This window comes from Taudactylus pleione, unplaced genomic scaffold (assembly GCF_031769625.1).
Source record: "Taudactylus pleione unplaced genomic scaffold, aTauple2 ptg000417l, whole genome shotgun sequence".
In the NCBI taxonomy this organism is placed as follows: Eukaryota; Metazoa; Chordata; class Amphibia; order Anura; family Myobatrachidae; genus Taudactylus; species Taudactylus pleione.
The window spans coordinates 502,461-527,423 of record NW_028284819.1 but is presented as its reverse complement, the minus strand read 5'-3'; the positions used below and the strand labels follow the sequence as shown (position 1 = coordinate 527,423).

Genomic DNA, 24,963 nt, shown 5'->3' with positions numbered 1-24,963 from the left:
CTCATCCTTACCTACCTATTGCTGTTATATAAAGAGATGTATCCAGCATGAGTATATATTTACCAGTTCCAGTGTCCAGGGACTGGCTGATTCACCCTCCACTCCACAATACTTAGCGGCAGCTCACCCTTACCTACCTATTGCTGTTATATGAAGAGATGTATCCAGCATGAGTATATATTTACCAGTTCCAGTGTCCTAGGGACTGGCTGATTCACCCTCCACTCCACAATACTTAGCGGGAGCTCATCCTTACCTACCTATTGGTGTTATATGAAGAGATGTATCCAGCATGAGTATATATTTACCAGTTCCAGTTTCCAAGGGACTGGCTGATTCACCCTCCACTCCACAATACTTAGCGGGAGCTCTTCCTTACCTACCTATTGCTGTTATATGAAGAGATGTATCCAGCATGAGTATATATTTACCAGTTCCAGTTTCCTAGGGACTGGCTGATTCACCCTCCACTCCACAATACTTAGCGGGAGCTCATCCTTACCTACCTATTGCTGTTATATGAAGAGATGTATCCAGCATGAGTATATATTTATCAGTTCCAGTGTCCTAGGGACTGGCTGATTCACCCTCCACTCCACAATACTTAGCGGGAGCTCATCCTTACCTAAGTATTGCTGTTATATGAAGAGATGTATCCAGCATGAGTATATATTTATCAGTTCCAGTGTCCTAGGGACTGGCTGATTCACCCTCCACTCCACAATACTTAGCGGGAGCTCATCCTTACCTACCTATTGCTGTTATATGAAGAGATGTATCCAGCATGAGTATATATTTACCAATTCCAGTGTCCTAGGGACTGGCTGATTCACCCTCCACTCCACAATACTTAGCGGGAGCTCACCCTTACCTACCTATTGCTGTTATATGAAGAGATGTATCCAGCATGAGTATATATTTACCAGTTCCAGTTTCCAAGGGACTGGCTGATTCACCCTCCACTCCACAATACTTAGCGGGAGCTCATCCTTACCTACCTATTGGTGTTATATGAAGAGATGTATCCAGCATGAGTATATATTTACCAGTTCCAGTTTCCTAGGGACTGGCTGATTCACCCTCCACTCCACAATACTTAGCGGGAGCTCATCCTTACCTAAGTATTGCTGTTATATGAAGAGATGTATCCAGCATGAGTATATATTTACCAGTTCCAGTGTCCTAGGGACTGGCTGATTCACCCTCCACTCCACAATACTTAGCGGGAGCTCATCCTTACCTACCTATTGCTGTTATATGAAGAGATGTATCCAGCATGAGTATATATTTACCAGTTCCAGTTTCCTAGGGACTGGCTGATTCACCCTAAACTCCACAATACTTAGCGGGAGCTCACCCTTACCTACCTATTGCTGTTATATGAAGAGATGTATCCAGCATGAGTATATATTTACCAGTTCCAGTGTCCTAGGGACTGGCTGATTCACCCTCCACAATACTTAGCGGGAGCTCACCCTTACCTACCTATTGGTGTTATATAAAGAGATGTATCCAGCATGAGTATATATTTACCAGTTCCAGTGTCCTAGGGACTGGCTGATTCACCCTCCACTCCACAATACTTAGCGGGAGCTCATCCTTACCTACCTATTGCTGTTATATGAAGAGATGTATCCAGCATGAGTATATATTTACCAGTTCCAGTGTCCTAGGGACTGGCTGATTCACCCTCCACTCAACAATACTTAGTGGGAGCTCACCCTTACCTACCTATTGCTGTTATATGAAGAGATGTATCCAGCATGAGTATATATTTACCAGTTCCAGTGTCCTAGGGACTGGCTGATTCACCCTCCACTCCACAATACTTAGCGGGAGCTCATCCTTACCTACCTATTGCTGTTATATGAAGAGATGTATCCAGCATGAGTATATATTTACCAGTTCCAGTGTCCTAGGGACTGGCTGATTCACCCTCCACTCCACAATACTTAGCGGGAGCTCATCCTTACCTACCTATTGGTGTTATATGAAGAGATGTATCCAGCATGAGTATATATTTACCAGTTCCAGTGTCCTAGGGACTGGCTGATTCACCCTCCACTCCACAATACTTAGCGGGAGCTCATCCTTACCTACCTATTGGTGTTATATGAAGAGATGTATCCAGCATGAGTATATATTTACCAGTTCCTGTGTCCTAGGGACTGGCTGATTCACCCTCCACTCCACAATACTTAGCGGGAGCTCATCCTTACCTAAGTATTGCTGTTATATGAAGAGATGTATCCAGCATGAGTATATATTTACCAGTTCCAGTGTCCTAGGGACTGGCTGATTCACCCTCCACTCCACAATACTTAGCGGGAGCTCATCCTTACCTACCTATTGCTGTTATATGAAGAGATGTATCCAGCATGAGTATATATTTACCAGTTCCAGTGTCCTAGGGACTGGCTGATTCACCCTAAACTCCACAATACTTAGCGGGAGCTCATCCTTACCTACCTATTGCTGTTATATGAAGAGATGTATCCAGCATGAGTATATATTTACCAGTTCCAGCGTCCTAGGGACTGGCTGATTCACCCTCCACTCCACAATACTTAGCGGGAGCTCATCCTTACCTACCTATTGGTGTTATATGAAGAGATGTATCCAGCATGAGAATATATTTATCAGTTCCAGTGTCCTAGGGACTGGCTGATTCACCCTCCACTCCACAATACTTAGCGGGAGCTCATCCTTACCTACCTATTGGTGTTATATGAAGAGATGTATCCAGCATGAGTATATATTTACCAGTTCCTGTGTCCTAGGGACTGGCTGATTCACCCTCCACTCCACAATACTTAGCGGGAGCTCATCCTTACCTACCTATTGCTGTTATATGAAGAGATGTATCCAGCATGAGTATATATTTACCAGTTCCAGTGTCCTAGGGACTGGCTGATTCACCCTCCACTCCACAATACTTAGCGGGAGCTCATCCTTACCTACCTATTGGTGTTATATGAAGAGATGTATCCAGCATGAGTATATATTTACCAGTTCCAGTGTCCTAGGGACTGGCTGATTCACCCTCCACTCCACAATACTTAGCGGGAGCTCATCCTTACCTACCTATTGGTGTTATATAAAGAGATGTATCCAGCATGAGTATATATTTACCAGTTCCAGTGTCCTAGGGACTGGCTGATTCACCCTAAACTCCACAATACTTAGCGGGAGCTCATCCTTACCTACCTATTGCTGTTATATGAAGAGATGTATCCAGCATGAGTATATATTTACCAGTTCCAGTTTCCTAGGGACTGGCTGATTCACCCTCCACTCCACAATACTTAGCGGGAGCTCACCCTTACCTACCTATTGCTGTTATATGAAGAGATGTATCCAGCATGAGTATATATTTACCAGTTCCAGTGTCCTAGGGACTGGCTTATTCACCCTCCACTCCACAATACTTAGCGGGAGCTCATCCTTACCTACCTATTGGTGTTATATGAAGAGATGTATCCAGCATGAGTATATATTTACCAGTTCCAGTGTCCTAGGGACTGGCTGATTCACCCTCCACTCAACAATACTTAGTGGGAGCTCACCCTTACCTACCTATTGCTGTTATATGAAGAGATGTATCCAGCATGAGTATATATTTACCAGTACCAGTGTCCTAGGGACTGGCTGATTCACCCTCCACTCCACAATACTTAGCGGGAGCTCATCCTTACCTACCTATTCCTTTTATATGAAGAGATGTATCCAGCATGAGTATATATTTACCAGTTCCAGCGTCCTAGGGACTGGCTGATTCACCCTCCACTCCACAATACTTAGCGGGAGCTCATCCTTACCTACCTATTGGTGTTATATGAAGAGATGTATCCAGCATGAGTATATATTTACCAGTTACAGTGTCCTAGGGACTGGCTGATTCACCCTCCACTCCACAATACTTAGCGGGAGCTCATCCTTACCTACCTATTGCTGTTATATGAAGAGATGTATCCAGCATGAGTATATATTTACCAGTTCCAGTGTCCTAGGGACTGGCTGATTCACCCTCCACTCCACAATACTTAGCGGGAGTTCATCCTTACCTACCTATTGCTGTTATATGAAGAGATGTATCCAGCATGAGTATATATTTACCAGTTCCAGTGTCCCAGGGACTGGCTGATTCACCCTCCACTCCACAATACTTAGCGGGAGCTCATCCTTACCTACCTATTGCTGTTATATAAAGAGATGTATCCAGCATGAGTATATATTTACCAGTTCCAGTGTCCCAGGGACTGGCTGATTCATCCTCCACTCCACAATACTTAGTGGGAGCTCACCCTTATCTAAGTATTGCTGTTATATGAAGAGATGTATCCAGCATGAGTATATATTTACCAGTTCCAGTGTCCTATGGACTGGCTGATTCACCCTCCACTCCACAATACTTAGCGGGAGCTCATCCTTACCTACCTATTGCTGTTATATGAAGAGATGTATCCAGCATGAGTATATATTTACCAATTCCAGTGTCCTAGGGACTGGCTGATTCACCCTCCACTCCACAATACTTAGCAGGAGCTCATCCTTACCTACCTATTGCTGTTATATGAAGAGATGTATCCAGCATGAGTATATATTTACCAGTTCCAGTGTCCTAGGGACTGGCTGATTCACCCTCCACTTCACAATACTTAGCGGGAGCTCATCCTTACCTACCTATTGCTGTTATATGAAGAGCTGTATCCAGCATGAGTATACAGTCAGGTGCATAAATATTGGGACATTGACAGTTTTTTCATATTTTGGCCTCTATTCACCACCACAATGGCTTTGAAATTAAACAAACAAGATGTGCTTTAACTGCAGACTTTCAGATTTAATTTGAGGGTAATTACATCCAAATCAGGTGAACAGTGTAGGAATTACATCAGTTTCTATATGTGCCTCCCACTTTTTAAGGGGCCAAAAGTAATGTTCCCCTATCCTGATTTTCAAAGGTCTGCTCATATGGCCTATGTAGAATTTACCACATGTACATTTTATACAATAAATAAGGTTAAAAGAATGACAGGTCAAAAAATCTTTAATTTTATGTTCACCTTCATTGATAATCACTTCTGTTTGCTTGTTTCCAAAAGTATTCTTAATGTTCTTGCAACCAATAGAGGACCCACATCTGAAAAAACCTTCCGAAGTAGTATTTGTGGACTTAGGAGATATGGGATGTAAGCTCCTAACTAGTCTTGTTTTTAAAATTGGAGTCCTCCTAAAAATACAGACTGGGTCCTTCGGAAGATCCCCTCTGATTATAGGATCCTTCTGTAATAGCGACCAATGTTTTTTCAGTATTTTTTCACTTGTTGTTGGGAAGAGAAATCAGTAATAAAGGACCATTTAAATCTTTCATCATCCTTTTTTCCTTTTTTGCTTTTTCCCAAACATGTTTCCCTTTCTAAATTGGTCACAATTTCAAGGGAGGCGTCGACCTTCTTTTCATTATAACCACAAGCTTTGAAGCATTTTTTTATCTTTATGGTTTGAGATAGAAATGTACTCTGATCCATGCAATTCTTCTTTAACATTTTAAACTGACCCATCGGTATAGTGCTAAACAATTATCATGGTGGCAGCTATTTCTGTTTATGTACGATCTGGAGTCTGTGGGTTTAATAAAATTTTGTGTCTTTATTTGTTCTCCGTCGATAAAAATGGTCAAGTCTAAAAAGTTGACACTCTCCTTAAAGATATCAAATGACAATTTGATATTTCTATAATTTTCATTTAAATATTCACAGAAGGAGTCTAAAATAGCCTTATCGCCCCTCCAAATAAAAAGAATATCATCAATATACCTATGCCAGGACACCAGGTTTGCCCGGAAAGTGTTCTCGTTCCATATGTAATCCTTTTCCCATGCACCCATAAATATGTTGGTGTAGCTCTTGGCGAACCTGGTGCCCATAGCAGTGCCTCTTTTCTGTATATAAAAATCATCTTTAAAAATAAAATAGTTATTAAAAAGAATAAAATGTATACTTTCGATAAGAAATTCTTGTAAAACTGTATTCATGGATGAGTCAGCTAAAACTCCCTTAACTGCCTCCAATCCTTGATGATGATTGATAATCATTTAGAGAGAGTTTACATCGGCAGTAACCAAATACCAGTTATCATCCCACACAGTAGTTTTTAAAATTTCTAACACATCTCCCATATCTTTTAAATGGGAAACATTCAAGGAGACAAAAGGCTGTAAATTAAAATCTATATACTAAGACAAATTGGAGGTTAGAGATTCTACGCCTGAGATTATAGGTCTCCCTGGGGGTTATTCTCTGCTTTTATGAACTTTCGGCAGGATGTAAAGGGTTGGGATAACAAGATGTTCCACCCACAGAAATTTGAATTCTGCCTTCATTAGGATATTTTTAGAGTTGTATTTCTCCAGAAGTTCCTTTAAAAGGAAAGCTATCTTTTTTGTTGGGTCTCCCCGTAATTTTCAATACGTGTTTTTATCTTCTAATTGTCGATAAATTTCAGTTGCATAATCCTATCTATTAAGTAAAACAATCCAATCCCCCTTGTCGGTGGGTTTGATAATTAGATTCTTATCTTCCGGATCCATGTGTTTGTTGTCTACTTCTATTGTAGGCCACATAACCTAAAATGTTTTTTTATTGATTGATAAATTCTGTGTATGGAAATTAAAATAGAATTACACTATCTGGAGCTGACTTTCCATTTTATATACGACAGTGGTAACTGTGTATTTGGAGGAAGAGGAATCCTTACCCTAGAAGGAGAGACAAAAATCTTACTATCCTATGCTGTATTAATTAATGACAAGCCTTGGTTTACAGCAAAGCTTAGGCAGCTCCATCGGACCAAGGAAGAGGCTTATAGGAGTGGGAACAGAAGTTTGTATAATCAGGCCAGGAACAAATTATCTAGGGAGATTAAGGTGGCTAAGAAAGGTTTTACTGACAAATTGATTAAGAATTGTACAGAAAATGACCCTGTGTCAGTATGGAGGGGCCTTCAGGTTGCTACTAATAATTAGAAAGCACTTGTCAACCCTGTTGGGAGCCAGGAATTAGCTGGCAAGTTAAATTGATTTTATTGAAGGTTTGAGGAATCGAACTTTACACTATCTATTAATTTGGACTCTACTGTTCGATTGGAGGATCCTACCGTTATTCCTCCATCTTGTCCTAAGGGATTAGTACCTGCATTAAGGGTGGTGGAGGGGGAGGTGGAAAAGCTGTTCAGAAGCCTAAGTTCTAGGAAAGCTCCTGGTCCGGATGGTGTATCACCATACAGTTTGAAGATCTGTGCAGAGCAGTTGGCACCTGTTTTTACGTGGATTTTTAATCAATCAATGGAATCATGTGTAGTTCCATCATGTTGGAAGTCTTCCACGATTATTCCAGAAATCCTCTGTTAAGGGGTTGAATGATTACAGACCAGAGGCGCTTACGTCTGTGATCATGAAAACATTTGAGCATTTAGTGTTGACCCATGTGAAGGGGTCCTTCACAACAGGGCCCTTATTGGTACCTTTACAGTTTGCCTACAGGACAAATAGGTTGGTAGATGATGGAGTTAACATGGGGTTGCATTATGTTCTTCAGCACTTGGACTTGTCAGGAACATATGCAAGGGTCCTGTTTGTGGACTTCAGCTCTGCATTCAACACTATCGTTCCACGCTTACTGTATCCCAAACTTGTAGATTTAGGAGCCCTGGTGGCTACTTGCTGCTGGATTGTAAATTTTTTGGAGTATAGGAAGCAGCAGGTTAGGTTGGGGAGGTTTACATCAAGTATTCGGATGATCAGTACGGGGGCTCCCCAAGGATGTTTTCTATTACCCTTGCATTTTTCCTTATACACGAACAACTTCACCTCGAGTGACCCATCCGTGAAGCTCTTGAAATTTGCAGATGATATTACGGTTATCAAGGTTGGTGAGGAGTTCACCTATAGAAGAGAGATTGACTGGTTCGTTCATTGGTGTAGTCATATTTTAGAGCTAAATCCACTTAAGATGGTGGAAATGGTAGTGGATTTTAGGAGGCAGTCCCCTGTGGCGCCCCCTATCACTATTGTGTACAGTGTGGTGTGATGGAAAACTTTAGGTTTCTGGGTTCTGTGATATCCAGGGACTTGAAGTGGGTGTCCAACACAGACGCCATTATAAAGACAGCACAGTAAAGATTGTATTTCTTGAGGCAGCTTAGGGAGTATAACTTTCCAAAGGAATTGTTAGTTCTTTTCTATATGGCGATAATCCAGTCTGTCCTGTGTACATCGATCACTGTGTGGTTTGGAGCGATAACAAAACAGGAGAAGAACAGACTGGAGAGAGTAATTAGGGCCGCAGAAAGGATTATTGGTGTTGATCTTCCACCTACTAAAGAATTATATGTAACTAGGACTGGTAGGCGAGCAAAAAATATTGTGGAGGATAAATCACACCCTGGTTATGACTTATTTGATCGCCTTCCGTTAGGTAGATGTTATAGATCGTGCTGGGCTAAAACTGCAAAACTGCTTTTTTTCCACAGGCAGTTGTCCTGTTGAATAATCAAGGGCTAGATTAGGGAATAGGAGCTCCCAGGCGTCTGTGATATGAATATCTAATAATCTTTATACCCTAAAGTCGCTATTTAGTGTTGCGTGTGCACAAGAAATAATTGTTTTCCAGACTTTGATTGTGGTTCCAAAGCACAAAAAGTTATTATTCACATAAAACGCATTTAGTTACACGCTGTGATCTAAATACAATTAGCGCAAAAGATTAAACATAAACAAGGTACAGTCGATACATACGCATGCGCACCGGTCCCAGTTACAGTCATCAATCCAGAAGCCTGCGGTCATCCAAGAAGAATGGCTACTAACTGGGACCGGGACACAGGCTATATACCCTAACAGATCATGATGACAACAATGTAGATAGACAAACATAATTCCATTGGTTCTTGCTCTTGGTCTTTGTAGTACGCTGTCGTTCATAGGACAGTTCACTAGGGGTATGTCCCAATTCTCCAGATTTCATTGTCTTTCTTTAATTGATTTAAACTAGATAGAGACACTACATTACAGTGTATACATTCTAACCAATAATTTCCTATATTCCATAACCATCGAACGCAAGATGCGACTCCCTCGCTGATAGATTCAGATATCTGGAAATAAACAGTGTGTCAGTTTAGTACCAAACATGCCATGTCGATCATGTTGTATACCATTAATATCAAATACATACATTTTACATCATAATTAATAACTTTACTATAAACCATAATGTGCAGGAACCTTTTATGAGTGCATGTATATTTCTGGTTATATGTAAGTATGCGTTGTGTGTCTACATGCAGTGTAAAAGGTGCGCTGTGTGTGTTTCTATTTAGAAATGCAACTGTATATATATGTGTGCACGCATTGTGGATACCCATGTGATCGTTTAAGTGTATATATACATTATATATATATATATATATGTTTATATACATAGCTTCAAACTGGTTATTATTAATATTACTTCTGTCTGAACTAAAAGAATGACAGCCAATGGAGTTTGTCCTATTCATAGATGGAGCAAGCCTTAGCAAACAGTCTGATAATTTTAACAAAAGGCTTTCCTATGTTTATCCAGAATACAACTGTTAGTTCTACTTAACCACATCAGCATTGGATACAAGGCCTACAATTGTTAACGATAGCTAAACGTCTGACAATTGTTTCTAAATCCACTCTCTCTGAGCATATCAGTGTCTGTTTTATACTTCAGTTGCCACAGACATACTGTTTCTATATGCAAAGTAAACACTCACAGTATCTTTGTGTATTCTTAATTATTTGTCACAAACATGTATGTATCCATGATTATGTATCCATTCATCTACACCACTTCTGAATGGCAGCAACTTGCCATGGGGAGAAGGCACAGATGTGTAGGGGGACAGAGGCACATATGGAAAAGTGGGCAAAGGCACAAGTGACAGTCATCTGGCCAGGTAGTAGTATTCCGGCGCCGGTGTTTCATCAGCCGGGATGCCTGGTGTAGGTATTTTAACTACATCCCTTGGGCTCATATGGGGAGGAAGGAAATACAGCTGGTCTGGAGGCCCCTCAGAGAGATGAGATCCACCCCCCAGCTACAACCCCCTATTCTGTTGCTGATGACACGGAAGCCCACTGCTGCTGGAGTGTAGGGATCAGGAGAGTGTGGGTAAGAGACACGTGCAGGGATTAGTGAGGTGTAGGAATCAAGTACAGTACCTGGATAGAGAGATCCCCAGTCTAACTACAGTATAACACCCACGAGTCAGTCCAGTATTCTGCAGGACCTGCTGCTGCCAGAGCAGCATCAGGCCCCTCCATTCTCAGTGCCGGCAGCATTGGGCCCCTTGTCCTCAGTGCTGGCAGCAGCGGTCCCCTCCGTGACGGAGGGGACCGCTGCTGCCAGCACTGAGGACAAGGGGCCCAATGCTGCCGGCACTGAGAATGGAGGGGCCTGATGCTGCTGGTGCTGAATTTGGAGGGGCCTATTACAGCTGGCGTTGAGGACAGGTGTGCCCCCTGAGGCCGACGCTGATGACTGGGGCTCCCTGTGACTTTGTGCCCCATAAAACATGCTACTCATAACCCCTGATGGCGGCCCTGGCCATACAACCAGTCTGACTCTGCATGGCCTGATCCCACAGTTAAAGTGGGAGGAGTTACGAAGCAGGAGGGCTCCTCTGGGAGTGAAATGGAGGCAGCAGGAAGCCACAGACTGAGAGTTATATAGTGGGAAGAGCAGGGTCCCCAGCAGCACAGAGTATATCAGGAGATGAGTGATGTGTTAGTGAGGACAGGGCTGCATGTGACAGGACAGTGACAAGATGTGAGGAGGGGAATGGAGGCAGCAGGAAGTCACAGACTGAGCGTTATATAGTGGGAGGAGCATGGTCCCCAGCAGCACAGAGTATATCAGGAGATGAGTGATGTGTTAGTGAGGACAGCGCTGCATGTTACAGGGGCAGTGACATGATGTGAGGAGGGTGGAATGGAGGCAGCAGGAAGCCATAGACTGAGAGTTATATAGTGGGAGGAGCAGGGTTCCCAGCAGCACAGAGTATATCAGGAGATGAGTGATGTGTTAGTGAGGACAGGGCTGCATGTGACAGGGGCAGTGACATGATGTGAGGAGGGGAATGGAGGCAGCAGGTAGCCACAGACTGAGAGTTATATAGTGGGAGGAACAGGGTCCCCAGCAGCACAGAGTATATCAGGAGATGAGTGATGTGTCAGTGAGGACAGGGCTATATGTGATAGGGCAAAGACATGATGTGAGGAGGGGAATGGAGGTAGCAGGAAGCCACAGACTGAGAGTTATATAGTGGGAGGAGCAGGGTCCCCAGCAGCACAGAGTATATCAGGAGATGAGTGATGTGTTAGTGAGGACAGGGCTGCATGTGACAGGGGCAGTGACATGATGTGAGGAGGGGAATGGAGGCAGCAGGTAGCCACAGACTGAGAGTTATATAGTGGGAGGAACAGGGTCCCCAGCAGCACAGAGTATATCAGGAGATGAGTGATGTGTCAGTGAGGACAGGGCTATATGTGTTAGGGCAAAGACATGATGTGAGGAGGGGAATGGAGGCAGCAGGAAGCCACAGACTGAGAGTTATATAGTGGGAGGAGCAGGGTCCCCAGCAGCACAGAGTATATCAGGAGATGAGTGATGTGTTAGTGAGGACAGGGCTGTATTTGACAGGGGCAATGACATGATGTGAGGAGGGGAATGGAGGTAGCAGGAAGCCACAGATGTATAGTTATATAGTGGGAGGAACAGGGTCCCCAGCAGCACAGAGTATATCAGGAGATGAGTGATGTGTTAATGAGGACAGGGCTGTATGTGACAGGGGCAGTGACATGATGTGAGGAGGGGAATGGAGGCAACAGGAAGCCACAGACTGAGAGTTATATAGTGGGAGGAGCAGGATCCCCAGCAGCACAGAGTATATCAGAAGATAAGGGATGTGTTAGTGAGGACAGGGCTATATGTGACTGGTCCAGTGACAAGATGTGAGAAGGGGAATGGAGGCAGCAGCAAGCCACAGACTGAGAGCTATATAGTGGGAGGAGCAGGGTCCCCAGCAGCACAGAGTATATCAGAAGATAAGGGATGTGTTTGTGAGGACAGGGCTATATGTGACTGGTCCAGTGACAAGATGTGAGAAGGGGAATGGAGGCAGCAGGAAGCCACAGATTGACATCACTACTTTAACAGCACAATGCAATGATGTCAGTCTTCATACACACACCACCTCCATATAAAATAAACATGTTGGTTTAGTGGACATTTATCTCCACATACTATAGCAGAGGTTCCCAAATTTGGTATTCAATGTACCCTAACAGTCCAGATTTTAAAGCTATCCATGTTTGACTACAGGTAACTTCATTAGTACCTCAGTCAATTTGATTTAACCACCTGTGCTCAATCATGGATATCCTTAAAACCTGGACTGTTAGGGTGCCTTGACTGAATTTGGGAACCTCTGTGCTATAATGTAAGTCTACATACTACCAGTGTGCTTCAAGTGTCCCATTCTTTCTATGAAATCCTTGGATAATTCAGTGCTTTTACTTAAGTCAGAGTAATTGTCTGACTTGAAAATACAAAACTGATCTCCAATTCTTCAGTACTACTATATTTCTGTCATATGCTTCCAATCTGTTTATTTTGTCTTTCAATGACTTCATCTACATAATGCATTTGAATATAACACCATACTGCATTAGTTTAATGATCTCTCAACCAGAATACTGGGACAGGAGGTGGCAGATTTTGGAAGGCGTTTTATTATGTGATAAGCCTGACACATTGTATTCACAGTGAAGCTCACCAGCGACATAGTAACATAGAGAGAACCGTAATCTCATTTCAGTATATTCATAAACCAGGATGGACTTCAGTCACCTTTAGTTCAGGGGGGTGATTCCCAAACCGCTCCCATACTGACTAGTCACATGGTCCAGATCTCCCCTCCTACTGTCCCACCTCAGCTGTCACTCAGAAATCCCTTTAGTTCAGAGGTTCCCAAACGGGGTCCTCAAGGCTGCCCAACAGTTCAGGTGTTAGAGATATCTATTGTTGAACACAGGAGACTTAATTAGTACCTCAGGCAATTTGATTTAACCACATGTGCTCAACCATAGATATCTCTAAAACCTGAACTGTTGGGGAGTCTTGTGGACCGCGTTTGGGAACCTCTGCTCTACTTGATAGGAATATACAGCCCTTTTTATCAACATGTTTTTTGCGATAAAATGCTATTTTTGCTTTTTTGTCGCATTTAGATTTTTTTCGCATATGTATCACTTTAGTTATCACATTTTTACCACTTTTTTAATTTTTTTTCCCCATTTTTGGATGCGTTATTTCTCTGCATTGTAATAAGGCAGAACAGATCTGGAACCATAGATATGAATTGATCTGCGATAATTCTCATATATATATCAAAGTCCTAATTCTGATTTTTTTCGCCACATGCTTTCTGTAATTATCAGCAGATTTTGAAGGTCGTAATGTAGAATAGAAATGTGTTGTTTCTTGTACAAAGTAGTTTACATGTACCAAACTTGTGTTTTTTTTGTATATGTGTATATACGGAAAGTCAGGCAGCACTCCTCTCCACTTATGTATACGATTAAAAGTCCTTTCTCTCTTACGTCTGTCCCTGAAGACAGGGGAGCTAACCCTGAAATGACGTAGGAAATAAAGGACTTTTAATCATATACAAAAGTAAACAAAAGTCTGACGAGTGCCGCCTAACCTTCCGTTTATATTGAGTGCTACATTCACTCTAGGAGAGCAACACAGCAAGTATATTATATTTTGCATTGGTAGTGCTTGGCTTTTTGCTGTGTGTATATATATATATATATATACATATATATATATACATACATACACAAAGAAAATGCCCTTATTTTGTGCTACAAATACTCAGCTGCTCCTCTTAGTAAATCCCCTGTTAGCTGGAACCAAACATGATAGACACAAAGAAAAATATACCAGAGTGCGCTAGATAAACAGTTTTATAGGTAATCTAAATAGTGTTCTCCTATAGAATGTTCTCCTATAAGTAATAAGTTCAAAACTTTGTATTTCTTTTCTTATCTCAAAACTAAAGATGCATTATTTTTCTTTGTGTAGAAACTCCAATATGTAAACCTAAAATATGACCAATAGATATCAGGAAGATTTTCCCCTCACCAAATCACCCAAAGAAACCAAAGGCCAATCAGTAATACAATTTTATTAAAATCTTTATACAGAAGAATTGTAAGAAACCATGCTTACAGCTTAAAATGTTGTCAACATCCAATACCACTGTACAGGGAGATGGTAAGTACACCTGCCTTCGCCCTCTCAGGAGAGAGCTCACACGACAGGGGCCCTTTGCGATAATGGATGAAGTACTTAAACCCTACGTGTTTCACCCACTAGGGTGGACTTCATCAGGGGTATCAAAACACAATAAAATTTAAACAATCATACATAGGGAAGACACCATCATAGTTGGGATAATTCACTCCAAATGGGTGGATGAACAATATGCAGAGAAATAATTTTCCAAATGGCTGATTGACAATAATAAAAAAAATGGTATATACCCTCCAAATCCTGCAGCACAAACAGATGTATCCTCTCCAAAGGCAGCAGTCAACTTGCCCCTCAGTAACAGGTCCCTAGCTCCACAACCCTGATTCATGTCCTCAGTAACAAGGCCCTACCTCTACATCCCTGCCCCCAGTAACAGGTCCCTACCTCCACATCCCTGATCTCAGTAACAAGTCCCTACCTCTACATCCGTGATCTCAAAAAACAAGTCCCTACCTCTACATCCCTGCCCCCAGTAACAGGTCCCTACCTCCACATCCCTGATCTCAGTAACAAGTCCCTACCTCTACATCCCTGATCTCAGTAACAAGTTCCTACCTCTACATCCCTGATCTCAGTAACAAGTCCCGACTTCTACATCCCTGATCTCAGTAACAGGTCCCTACCTCAACATCCCTGATCTCAGTAACAAGTCCCTACCTCCACATCCCTGATCTCAGTAACAGGTCCCTAGCTCCACAACCCTGATTCATGCCCTCAGTAACGTCCCTACCTCTACATCCCTGCCCCCAGTAACAAGGCCCTACCTCCACATCCCTGATCTCAGCAACAAGTCCCTACCTCCACATCCCTGATCTCAGTAACAAGTCCCTACCTCCACATCCCTGAACTCAGTAACAAGTCCCTACCTCCACATCCCTGATCTCAGTAACAAGTCCCTACCTCCACATCCCTGATCTCAGTAACAAGTCCCTACCTCCACATACCTGATCTCAGTGACAGGTCGATACCTCCATATCCCTACCCTCAGTAACAAGTCCCTAGCTCCAAAACCCTGATCTCAGTGACAGTTCGATACCTCCATATCCCTACCCTCAGTAACAGGTCCCTAGCTCCACAACCCTGATTCATGCCCTCGATAACAAGTCCCTACCTCCACATCCCTGATCTCAGTAATAGGTCCCTACCTCCACATACCTGATCTCAGTAACAAGTCCCTACCTCCACATCTCTGATCTCAGTAACAGGTCCCTACCTCCACATCCCTGATCTCAGTAACAAGTCCTTACCTCCAGATCCCTGATCTCAGTAAGAAAGTCCCTACCTCTATATCCCTGATCTCAGTAACAAGTCCCTAGCTCCACAACCGTGATTCATGCCCTCAGTATCAAGTCCACATTCCTGATCTCAGTAAAAGGTCCCTACCTCCACATCCCTGATCTCAGTAATAGGTCCCTACCTCCACATCCCTGATCTCAGTAATAGGTCCCTACCTCCACATCCCTGATCTCAGTAACAGGTCCCTACCTCCACATCCCTGATCTCAGTAACAAGTTCCTACCTCTACATCCCTGATCTCAGTAACAAGTCCCTACTTCTACATCCCTGCTCAGTAACAGGTCCCTACCTCCAAATCCCTGATCTCAGTAACAAGTCCCTACCTCCACATCCCTGATCTCAGTAACAGGTCCCTACCTCCACATCCCTGATCTCAGTAACAAGTCCCTACCTCCACATCCCTAATCTCGGTGACAGGTCGATACCTCCATATCCCTACCCTCAGTCACAGGTCCCTATCTCCACAAACCTGATCTCAGTAACAAGTCCCTACCTCTACATCCCTGATCTCAGTAACAAGTCCCTACCTCTACATCCCTGATCTAGGTAACAAGTACCTACCGCTACATCCCTGATCTCAGTAACAAGTCCCTACCTCCACATCCCTGATCTCAGTAACAAGTCCCTACCTCCACATCCCTGATCTCAGTAACAGGTCCCTACCTCCACATCCCTGATCTCAGTAACAAGTCCCTACCTCCACATCCCTGATCTCAGTAACAAGTCCCTACCTCCACATCCCTGATCTCAGTAACAAGGCCCTACCTCCACATCCCTGATCTCAGTAACAAGTCCCTACCTCCACATCCCTGATCTCAGTAACAAGGCCCTACCTCCACATCCCTGATCTCAGTAACAAGTCCCTACCTCCACATCCCTGATCTCAGTAACAAGTCCCTACCTCCACATCCCTGATCTCAGTAACAAGGCCCTACCTCCACATCCCTGATCTCAGTAACAAGTCCCTACCTCCACATCCCTGATCTCAGTAACAAGTCCCTACCTCCACATCCCTGAACTCAGTAACAAGTCCCTACCTCCACATCCCTGATCTCAGTAACAAGTCCCTACCTCCACATCCCTGATCTCAGTAACAAGTCCCTACCTCCACATACCTGATCTCAGTGACAGGTCGATACCTCCATATCCCTACCCTCAGTCACAGGTCCCTATCTCCACAAACCTGATCTCAGTAACAAGTCCCTACCTCTACATCCCTGATCTAGGTAACAAGTCCCTACCTCTACATCCCTGATCTCAGTAACAAGTCCCTATCTCTACATCCCTGATCTAGGTAACAAGTCCCTACCTCTACATCCCTGATCTCAGTAACAGGTCCCTACCTTCACATCCCTGATGTCAGTAACAAGTCCCTACCTCCACATCCCTGATCTCAGTGACAGGTCGATACCTCCATATCCCTACCCTCAGTAACAGGTTCCTAGCTCCACAACCCTGATTCATGCCCTCAGTAACAAGTCCCTACCTCTACATACCTGATCTCAGTAACAAGTCCCTACCTCCACATCCCTGATCTCAGTAACAAGTCCCTACCTCCACATCCCTGATCTCAGTAACAAGTCCCTACCTCCACATCCCTGATCTCAGTAACAAGTCCCTACCTCCACATCCCTGATCTCAGTAACAAGTCCCTACCTCCACATCCCTGATCTCAGTAACAAGTCCCTACCTCCACATCCCTGATCTCAGCAACATGTCCCTAGTTCCACATCCCTGATCTCAGTAACAAGTCCCTACCTCCACATCCCTGTAGTAGGTCTGCATGCCTGACCCCCATAACTACGGGTAACTCATACTACGGTGATCAAGGCACATTTTGCAGCTTTGCTATGTGTTGGCTAAACCAAATATAGTTTGTAAACACCTTTATGTACCCCATTAAATGTAATATTGTTATTTTGTTGGACACCCAGAGTTTGCTTTATCATATACTTTACACAGGAAAACTTGGAATGATTTTTATTTTTTTAGAACAATCTCAAACACATTTTTTGCCACAAGTCTTTTTAAAGTTACTGTGAGACAATTTGTGTATTCCTCATTGATCTTTACATAGAGTTTCTTTGAAACCAGTCATACAGGTGTTTGCTTAGGGTGAATTTTGTGCCAAGCTATTGCAAGAACATTCCAAGGGGCTGCTATGAGGACAGGCAGTGAGGATAACAGGGAATGCCCCCGGAATGGTGGGTAAATAAGCACCCTATCCAATAACACATTATACTATGGGACTATGACTGTGTGACTAGGTCTTGGTTGTAGTGGTACAAAGATGGTGAATGACTATAGAGGCCTTGGGATGATCATTTCTGACAATAACCAGTGAAAAGAAGAATGTGAACTGTGCCTTCAAATAAAAAGGCTGGCGAGTGACCTGGAGAAATAGGCAGATGGGTGTGCAGTAGGAGAAAGGCCCCATTTCTATTCTACAATGCTTCATTCAGACCTCACAATCCAGGAGATGTAGGGAACCTCGTAGAGAGTCAAAATGGAGCAGTTGTCCAAAGCAACCAATCAGCTTCTGTCATTTTCAAAGACTGTGCTAGATAAATGACAGTTAGAAGCTGATTGGTTGCTCTGGACAACTTCTCCACTTTATCTCTCTCCAAGGTTTGATACATCTCCTCTAATGTATTGTGTTCAGGTGTGGAGGCCCCAATGTCATGGAAGGGTATTGATCATGAAGATTCAAATATGGTGCATAGAAGACTAATGGAGATGAATGTGCATATCTTACATGAGAGAAGAGAGTGGGAACAGTTTTGTCTCAAACATGTTGTACCAACCCTTTAGTTTATTGAGTCATTGGGATGTTGTTCGGTGGCTCTCCTTGCTTTCCTACATCCATTCGTCCACAGGCCGTTATAGTAGACAAGCCATTGAGCAGTACACTACTTGTCACCCTGATGTTGACTGCTATGTGAATGTCTGACGTTGTCACACAACCCATTACTGACTGAGTATGTCTTCCTACAGTGAACACCAGACGACTGCAGGATAAAATGGCCTGGAGGTGGAGATCTCTTCCCTTACTATTCGTTCTCATGGAAGGTAAGTGGAAGAGAATATAAAACCTGTCTCTCATCCCTACATAAAGCACGGCTGATATATTGTTTCCAGAAAATCCCCATTTCAACAAAGCTTCTAAAACATTTTCGGAATCTCTGCCAAGGAAAATTGTTAATAGGTGATTTCCGCTTCAAAAAGAACTCCATATCTTGTAAAGGGTCAAGCTATCTAAGAAGGAGAGATGGGGGAGGTATGATGGGACCCAGGACCATGCGAGTCTTGACTCCATGTCCAATGAACATTATACAGTTTGTGGCATGCCGCATTGGGGAGATTTATCAAATCTTGGAGAGAGATAAAGTACCAACAAATCAGCTTCTAATTGTCATTTTACAGGCTGTGTTAGAAAACAAGAAAGCTAGGAGCTGATTGGTTAGTACTTTATCTCTTTTCACTCCAAGATTTGATAAATCTTCCCCATAATGAGGCTGATTCAAAGTTGGGAGATGTAACATGCTGAGAGGGAGGAGCGGGTCCTAGCCCAAATCTAATTTGCTGTGTAAAAGTAAAGCTGTTGAGAATGTGTGGGCTATGTGCAAAAGCAATCAGTATTTAAACATAAAAACATAGGGGTACATTTACTAAACTAAGAGTATTTAGAAGTGGAGATGTTGCCCATAGCAACCAGTCAGATTCTAGCTATTATCTTCTAAAACAGGGATGGGGAACCTCAGGCCCGGGGGCCATATAAGGCCTGTGGAACCATTTGGTCTGGCCCTTGGAGCTATTTTCTACTAGCTTTATCTGGCTAGAGGGTTCCTAGAATTTCTCCCTGCAGCCAGAATCTATGCAGCAGTGCCACCTGGAGTGTCCTTAGGACGCTTCAGACAGTCACATCACTACCCTTACAGCTCCCCGGAGCATCCTCAGGATGCTCCAGGCATTGCTGTACTCACTGGTGATTGTTGCCCCGCCCCGAGTGGCGGCACATGGAGGTGGTGTGGCCTGCAACGGGACCGCGAATAATGTTATATATTTCAAAATGGCCTTCAGCAGAAAAAGGTTCCCCTCCCCTTTTATAGAAGGTGCTAGTTAAATGTTAAGTAGAAGCTGATTGGTTGCCATGGGCAACATCTCCACTTCTAAAAACTCTCACCGTAGTAAATTTACCCCATAAAATTTGATGGCAGATAAGAACCACTTGGCCCATCTAGTCTTCCATTTTTTACCTTTTAGTAACTTCAGCCCTATGTGATTCTTAGTCCTTTGTAAGGATATTCTTATGTCTATCCCAATCATGTTTAAATTGCTCTACTGTCTTAGGGGTAAATTTACTAAGGTCGAATTACATCAAATGAGGCAAATTTGGCCGGTAAATCCATATTCGGAATTTAGAAAAGGCTAAACTGCCGACTTTGCTCCATTCGATGTCTAAAACTCTGCCGACAATACCTGTAACTCGGACGGTAACATGTTTTCTGACACATACATCATCGGTACAACTCGGCAGCCTTTTGCCATAGACATCAATAGGACCTGGAAATTTACTAAGGATTCATATTTGTTTTAATGGCTGAAATATAGTGCAAATCAGATGCAAAAGACACAAAAAAAAACCCAAATATAAATCTCAAATAGAAAGAACACCTTTTTCTATTAGAGTTTCACATCTCAACTGACACAGATGCATGCACCAATCAGGGAGATCTGTGATACATGCATCTATGTGTAAAAAAATAAACACAGAAGCATGGACTAGATCAGTAAGATCTGTTTTTCCCCTGTATTTCCAAAACCAGAACCGGATAAGAGCCCAGTGCTGGTTGCGCTAAATACAGGGGACCAGAGCCGTAACTAGACTTTTTGGTGCCCTGTGCCAGAGAGAGCATTTTCATCCCCTCCTCCCAATTTTTTACTGAACACTAAATAGAAATTAATAATACAAATGACAATGAATGATTACACCATCAAACAAGACGAATGACAGCAACTGGGCAGCTTAGTAAATTCAGTAACCTGTTCGAAAAATGAAACACATGAATATGGACATTGAATAGAAATTGGTACAGGTTGAGTCTCCCATATCCAAAATGCTGGGGACCAGGGGTATTTTGGATATCGGAATATTTGCATAAAATAATGAACTATCTTGGGAATGGGACCCAAATCTAAACACAGAATGATTTTGTTTTATAAACACCTTATACACATAGCCTGAAGGTCATTTTATACTATATTTTTAATAATTTTGTGCATCAAAAAAAGTTTGTGTACATACATGAAATTTATTTATGTTTCATATATACCTTATACACAGCCTGAAGGTTATTTTATACTATATTTTTAATAATTTGTGCTTTAAACAAAGTATATTGAACCATCAGAAAGCAAAGGTTTCACTTTCTCAGTCATGCTAAAAATATTCCGTATTTCGGAATATTTGGATATGGGAGACTCAACCTGTACCTTAGTAAATTTACCCCTTAGCCTGTACCACCCCTGATGGAGGCTATTCCACTCATCCAATACCCTTTCTGTGAAGTAATTTTTCCTCAGATTTTCCCTCAAATTCCTATTATTAACCTACCACCCTCCAGTCTCAGCAAATGTCCTCGTGTTCTAGCACTGCTTTTTCTTTGAAGAATGTCTCCCTCCTGTACTTTGATAAAACCCTTGATATACAAGTATTTGAAAGTTTCTATCATGTCCTCCCTTTCCCTTCTCTGCTCCAAACTATACATATTAAGATATTTTAGTATTTTCTGGTGTTAGGTGGTGTAGACCCTGCACCATTTTAGTTGCCCTTCTTTGTACAGTCTCTAATGTATTTACTGCATATCCATAATTAATACTTTTACTATTTTAAATATTAAAAAACACACAACATTGGCTTCCACTGGGAAAAAACTAACACATTGCTCCTCATGGGAAAAAATGAAACATATTTGCCCCCATAAGAAAAAAAATATGGCCCCACAGGAATAAAACACACATATTGGCCCTCACGAGAAAAAAAATAATACACCCCAGCCCCCTCACAGACGACTGACCTAACCTGTCAGCGGAAGCCATGGATGGCACAGGTCTGGAGTTTGGCAGGGTCAGAGAGTCCTTGCATACAGGTCTGGTGAATGATGGTGAATATGCGAAGATGGGTATGGTAAGCTACAGGGTGAGTGTGCAGGGACAGGTCTGGTAGGTGATAGGGTGATATCACAGCATACACGCCCCCACCTACCTTCATTATTCACCACATAACAGCACCCTAAGCCTTCCCTCAATGTTCACCTCACATCACGACGGGCAGCACCAACAAGTTGCTTACCTTCAGAGTAACGCCCCTGCAGTATCACCCACAGCATCCTGCCCTGACGTGACACTGCTGAGGAACAGGGGAGCTAAGGGAGACGGAGCCTCTTGGCTGCTCCGATTGTGTTATAAGTGTAATAAATGCAGGGCAGCCTCCCCTTCCCCATGTGTTTCTGCAACTACAGCCCTGCAGCCAGCCCCCTTCTCTGTCCACAGCTCCAGCAGCCCCACTTCTGTGTCTCCATCCCCAGCAGCCCCACTTCTGTGTCTCCATCCCCAGCAGCCCCACTTCTGTGTCTCCATCCCCAGCAGCCCCACTACTGTGTCGCCATCCCCAGCAGCCCCACTTCTGTGTCCCCATCCCCAGCAGCCCCACTTCTGTGTCTCCATCCCCAGCAGCCCCACTTCTGTGTCTCCATCCCCAGCAGCCCACTTCTGTGTCTCCATCCCCAGCAGCCCCACTTCTGTGTCCAGAGCCAGCACCAGCAGCCCCCCTTCTGTGTCTCCATCCCCAGCAGTTCCACTTCTGTGTCCCCACTGCCAGCAGCCCCACTTCTGTGTCTCCATCCCCAGCAGCCCCCCTTCTGTGTCTCCATCCCCAGCAGCCCCCCTTCTGTGTCTCCATCCCCAGCAGCCCCACTTCTGTGTCTCCATCCCCAGCAGCCCCACTTCTGTGTCCCCATCCCCTGCAGCCCCACTTCTGTCTCCCCATCCCCAGCAGCCCCACTTCTGTCTCCCCATCCCCAGCAGCCCCACTTCTGTGTCCCCATCCCCACTTGTGTCCCCATCCCCAGCAGCCCCACTTCTGTGTCCAGAGCCAGCACCAGCAGCCCCTTTTCTGAGTAGCCAGCCAGCCCCCTGCCACCTTTCAGTGTCCCCAGCCAGCCCCCTGTCCCCTTTATTTGTCCCCATCTCCAGCAGCCCCACTTCTGTGTCTCCATCCCCAGCAGCCCCACTTATTTGTCTCCATCCCCAGCAGCCCCACTTCTGTGTCTCCATCCCCAGCAGCCCCACTTCTGTGTCCCCATCTCCAGCAGCTCCACTACTGTGTCCCCATCCCCAGCAGCCCCACTTCTGTGTCCCGATCCCCAGCAGCCCCACTTCTGTGTCCTCATCCCCAGCAGCCCCACTTCTGTGTCCCCATCCCCAGCAGCCCCACTTATTTGTCTCCATCCCCAGCAGCCCCACTTCTGTGTCTCCATCCCCAGCAGCCCCACTTCTGTGTCCCCATCTCCAGCAGCTCCACTACTGTGTCCCCATCCCCAGCAGCCCCACTTCTGTGTCCCGATCCCCAGCAGCCCCACTTCTGTGTCCTCATCCCCAGCAGCCCCACTTCTGTGTCCCCATCCCCTGCAGCCCCACTTCTGTGTCCAGAGCCAGCACCAGCAGCCCCTTTTCTGAGTCCCCAGCCAGCCAGCCCCCTTCCACCTTTCAGTGTCCACAGCCAGCCCTATGTCCCCTTTATTTGTCCCCATCTCCAGCAGCCCCCCTTCTGTGTTGCCAACCCCAGCAGCCCTCCTTTTGTGTCCCAGCCCCCTTCTATGTCCCCACTCCCCAGCCAGCCCCAGTGTTTTATGTCCCCAGTTTCCAGCAGCCCTCCTTCCTTCTATGTCCTCACTCCTCAGCAGCCCCCCTTTTATGTCTCTAATCCCCAGCCAGCCCCCTTCTATGCCCCCACTATCCAGCAGGCCCCCTTCTATGTCCCCACTCCACAGCAGGCCCAGCCTTTTATGTCCCCACTCCCCAGCAAGCCCCAGCAGCCCCCCTTCTATGTGCCCACTCCCCAGCCAACCCCAGTAGCCCTTCTTCTATGTCCCCACTCTCCAGCCAGCCTTAGTAGCCCTTCTTCTATATCCCCAGTCCCCAGCCAACCCCAGTAGCCCCCGTTCTATGTCCCAACTCTCCAGCCAGCCTTAGCAGCCCCTCTTCTATGTCCACAGTCCCAGCAGCCCCCTTCTATGTCCCAACTCCCCAGCAGCTCCCCTTCTATGTCCCCTCTCCCCAGCCAGCCCCAACAGCCCCCTTCTATGTCCCCACTCCCCAGCCAGCCCCATCAAACCCTTCTTTGTCCTCACTCCCCAGCCAGCCCCAGCAGCCCCACTTCTATATTCCCACTCCCCAGCCTTTTATGTCCCCACTCCTCAGCCAGCCCCAACAGCCCCCTTCTATGTCCCCACTCCCCAGCCAGCCCCATCAAACCCTTCTTTGTCCTCACTCCCCAGCCAGCCCCAGCAGCTCCCTTCTATGTCCCCACTCCCCAGCCAGCCCCAGCTGCCCTCCTTCTACGTCCCCACTCCCCAGCCAGCCCCAGCAGCCCCACTTCTATATTCCCACTCCCCAGCCTTTTATGTCCCTACTCCTCAGCCAGCCCCAACAGCCCCCTTCTATGTCCCCACTCCCCAGCCAGCCCCATCAAACCCTTCTTTGTTCTCACTCCCCAGCCAGTCCCAGCAGCTCCCTTTCTATGTCCCCACTTCCCAGCCAGCCCCAGCAGCCCCACTTCTATGTTCCCACTCCCCAGCCTTTTATGTCCCCACTCCTCAACAGCCCTCCTTTTATGTCCCCACTCCCCAGCCAGCCACAGCAGCCCCCTTTCTATGTCCCCACTTCCCAGCCAGCCCCAGCAGCCCCACTTCTATGTTCCCACTCCCCAGCCTTTTATGTCCCCACTCCTCAACAGCCCTCCTTTTATGTCCCCAGTCAGCCCCCTTCTATGTCCCCACTCCCCAGCAGGTTCTCTTCTATGTCCCCACTCCCCAGCAGCCCTCCTTCTTTTTCCCTACTACCCAGCAGGTTTCTTTCTATGTCCCCACTCCCCAGTAGTCCCAACTTTTTATGTCCCCAGAACCCAGTCCTCACAGGCCCCCTTCTATATCCGCTCTCCCCAGCAGGTCCCCTTCTATGTCCCCCCTCCCCACAG

At 44.9% G+C, this 24,963-nt stretch overlaps 1 protein-coding gene across 2 annotated transcripts in view; it reads left to right on the top strand.

Moving 5' to 3' along the window:
- MAG (myelin associated glycoprotein) overlaps positions 1-24,963 on the top strand; it is a 241,989-nt gene that overhangs the window by 37,695 nt on the left and 179,331 nt on the right. For both annotated transcript variants that reach the window (XM_088447082.1, XM_088447081.1), the window contains exon 3: positions 18,702-18,776. In XM_088447082.1, the coding sequence (XP_088303208.1) occupies positions 18,728-18,776 (49 nt within the window). In that variant the 5' untranslated portion in view covers positions 18,702-18,727. The remainder of the gene's footprint in view (positions 1-18,701; positions 18,777-24,963) is intronic.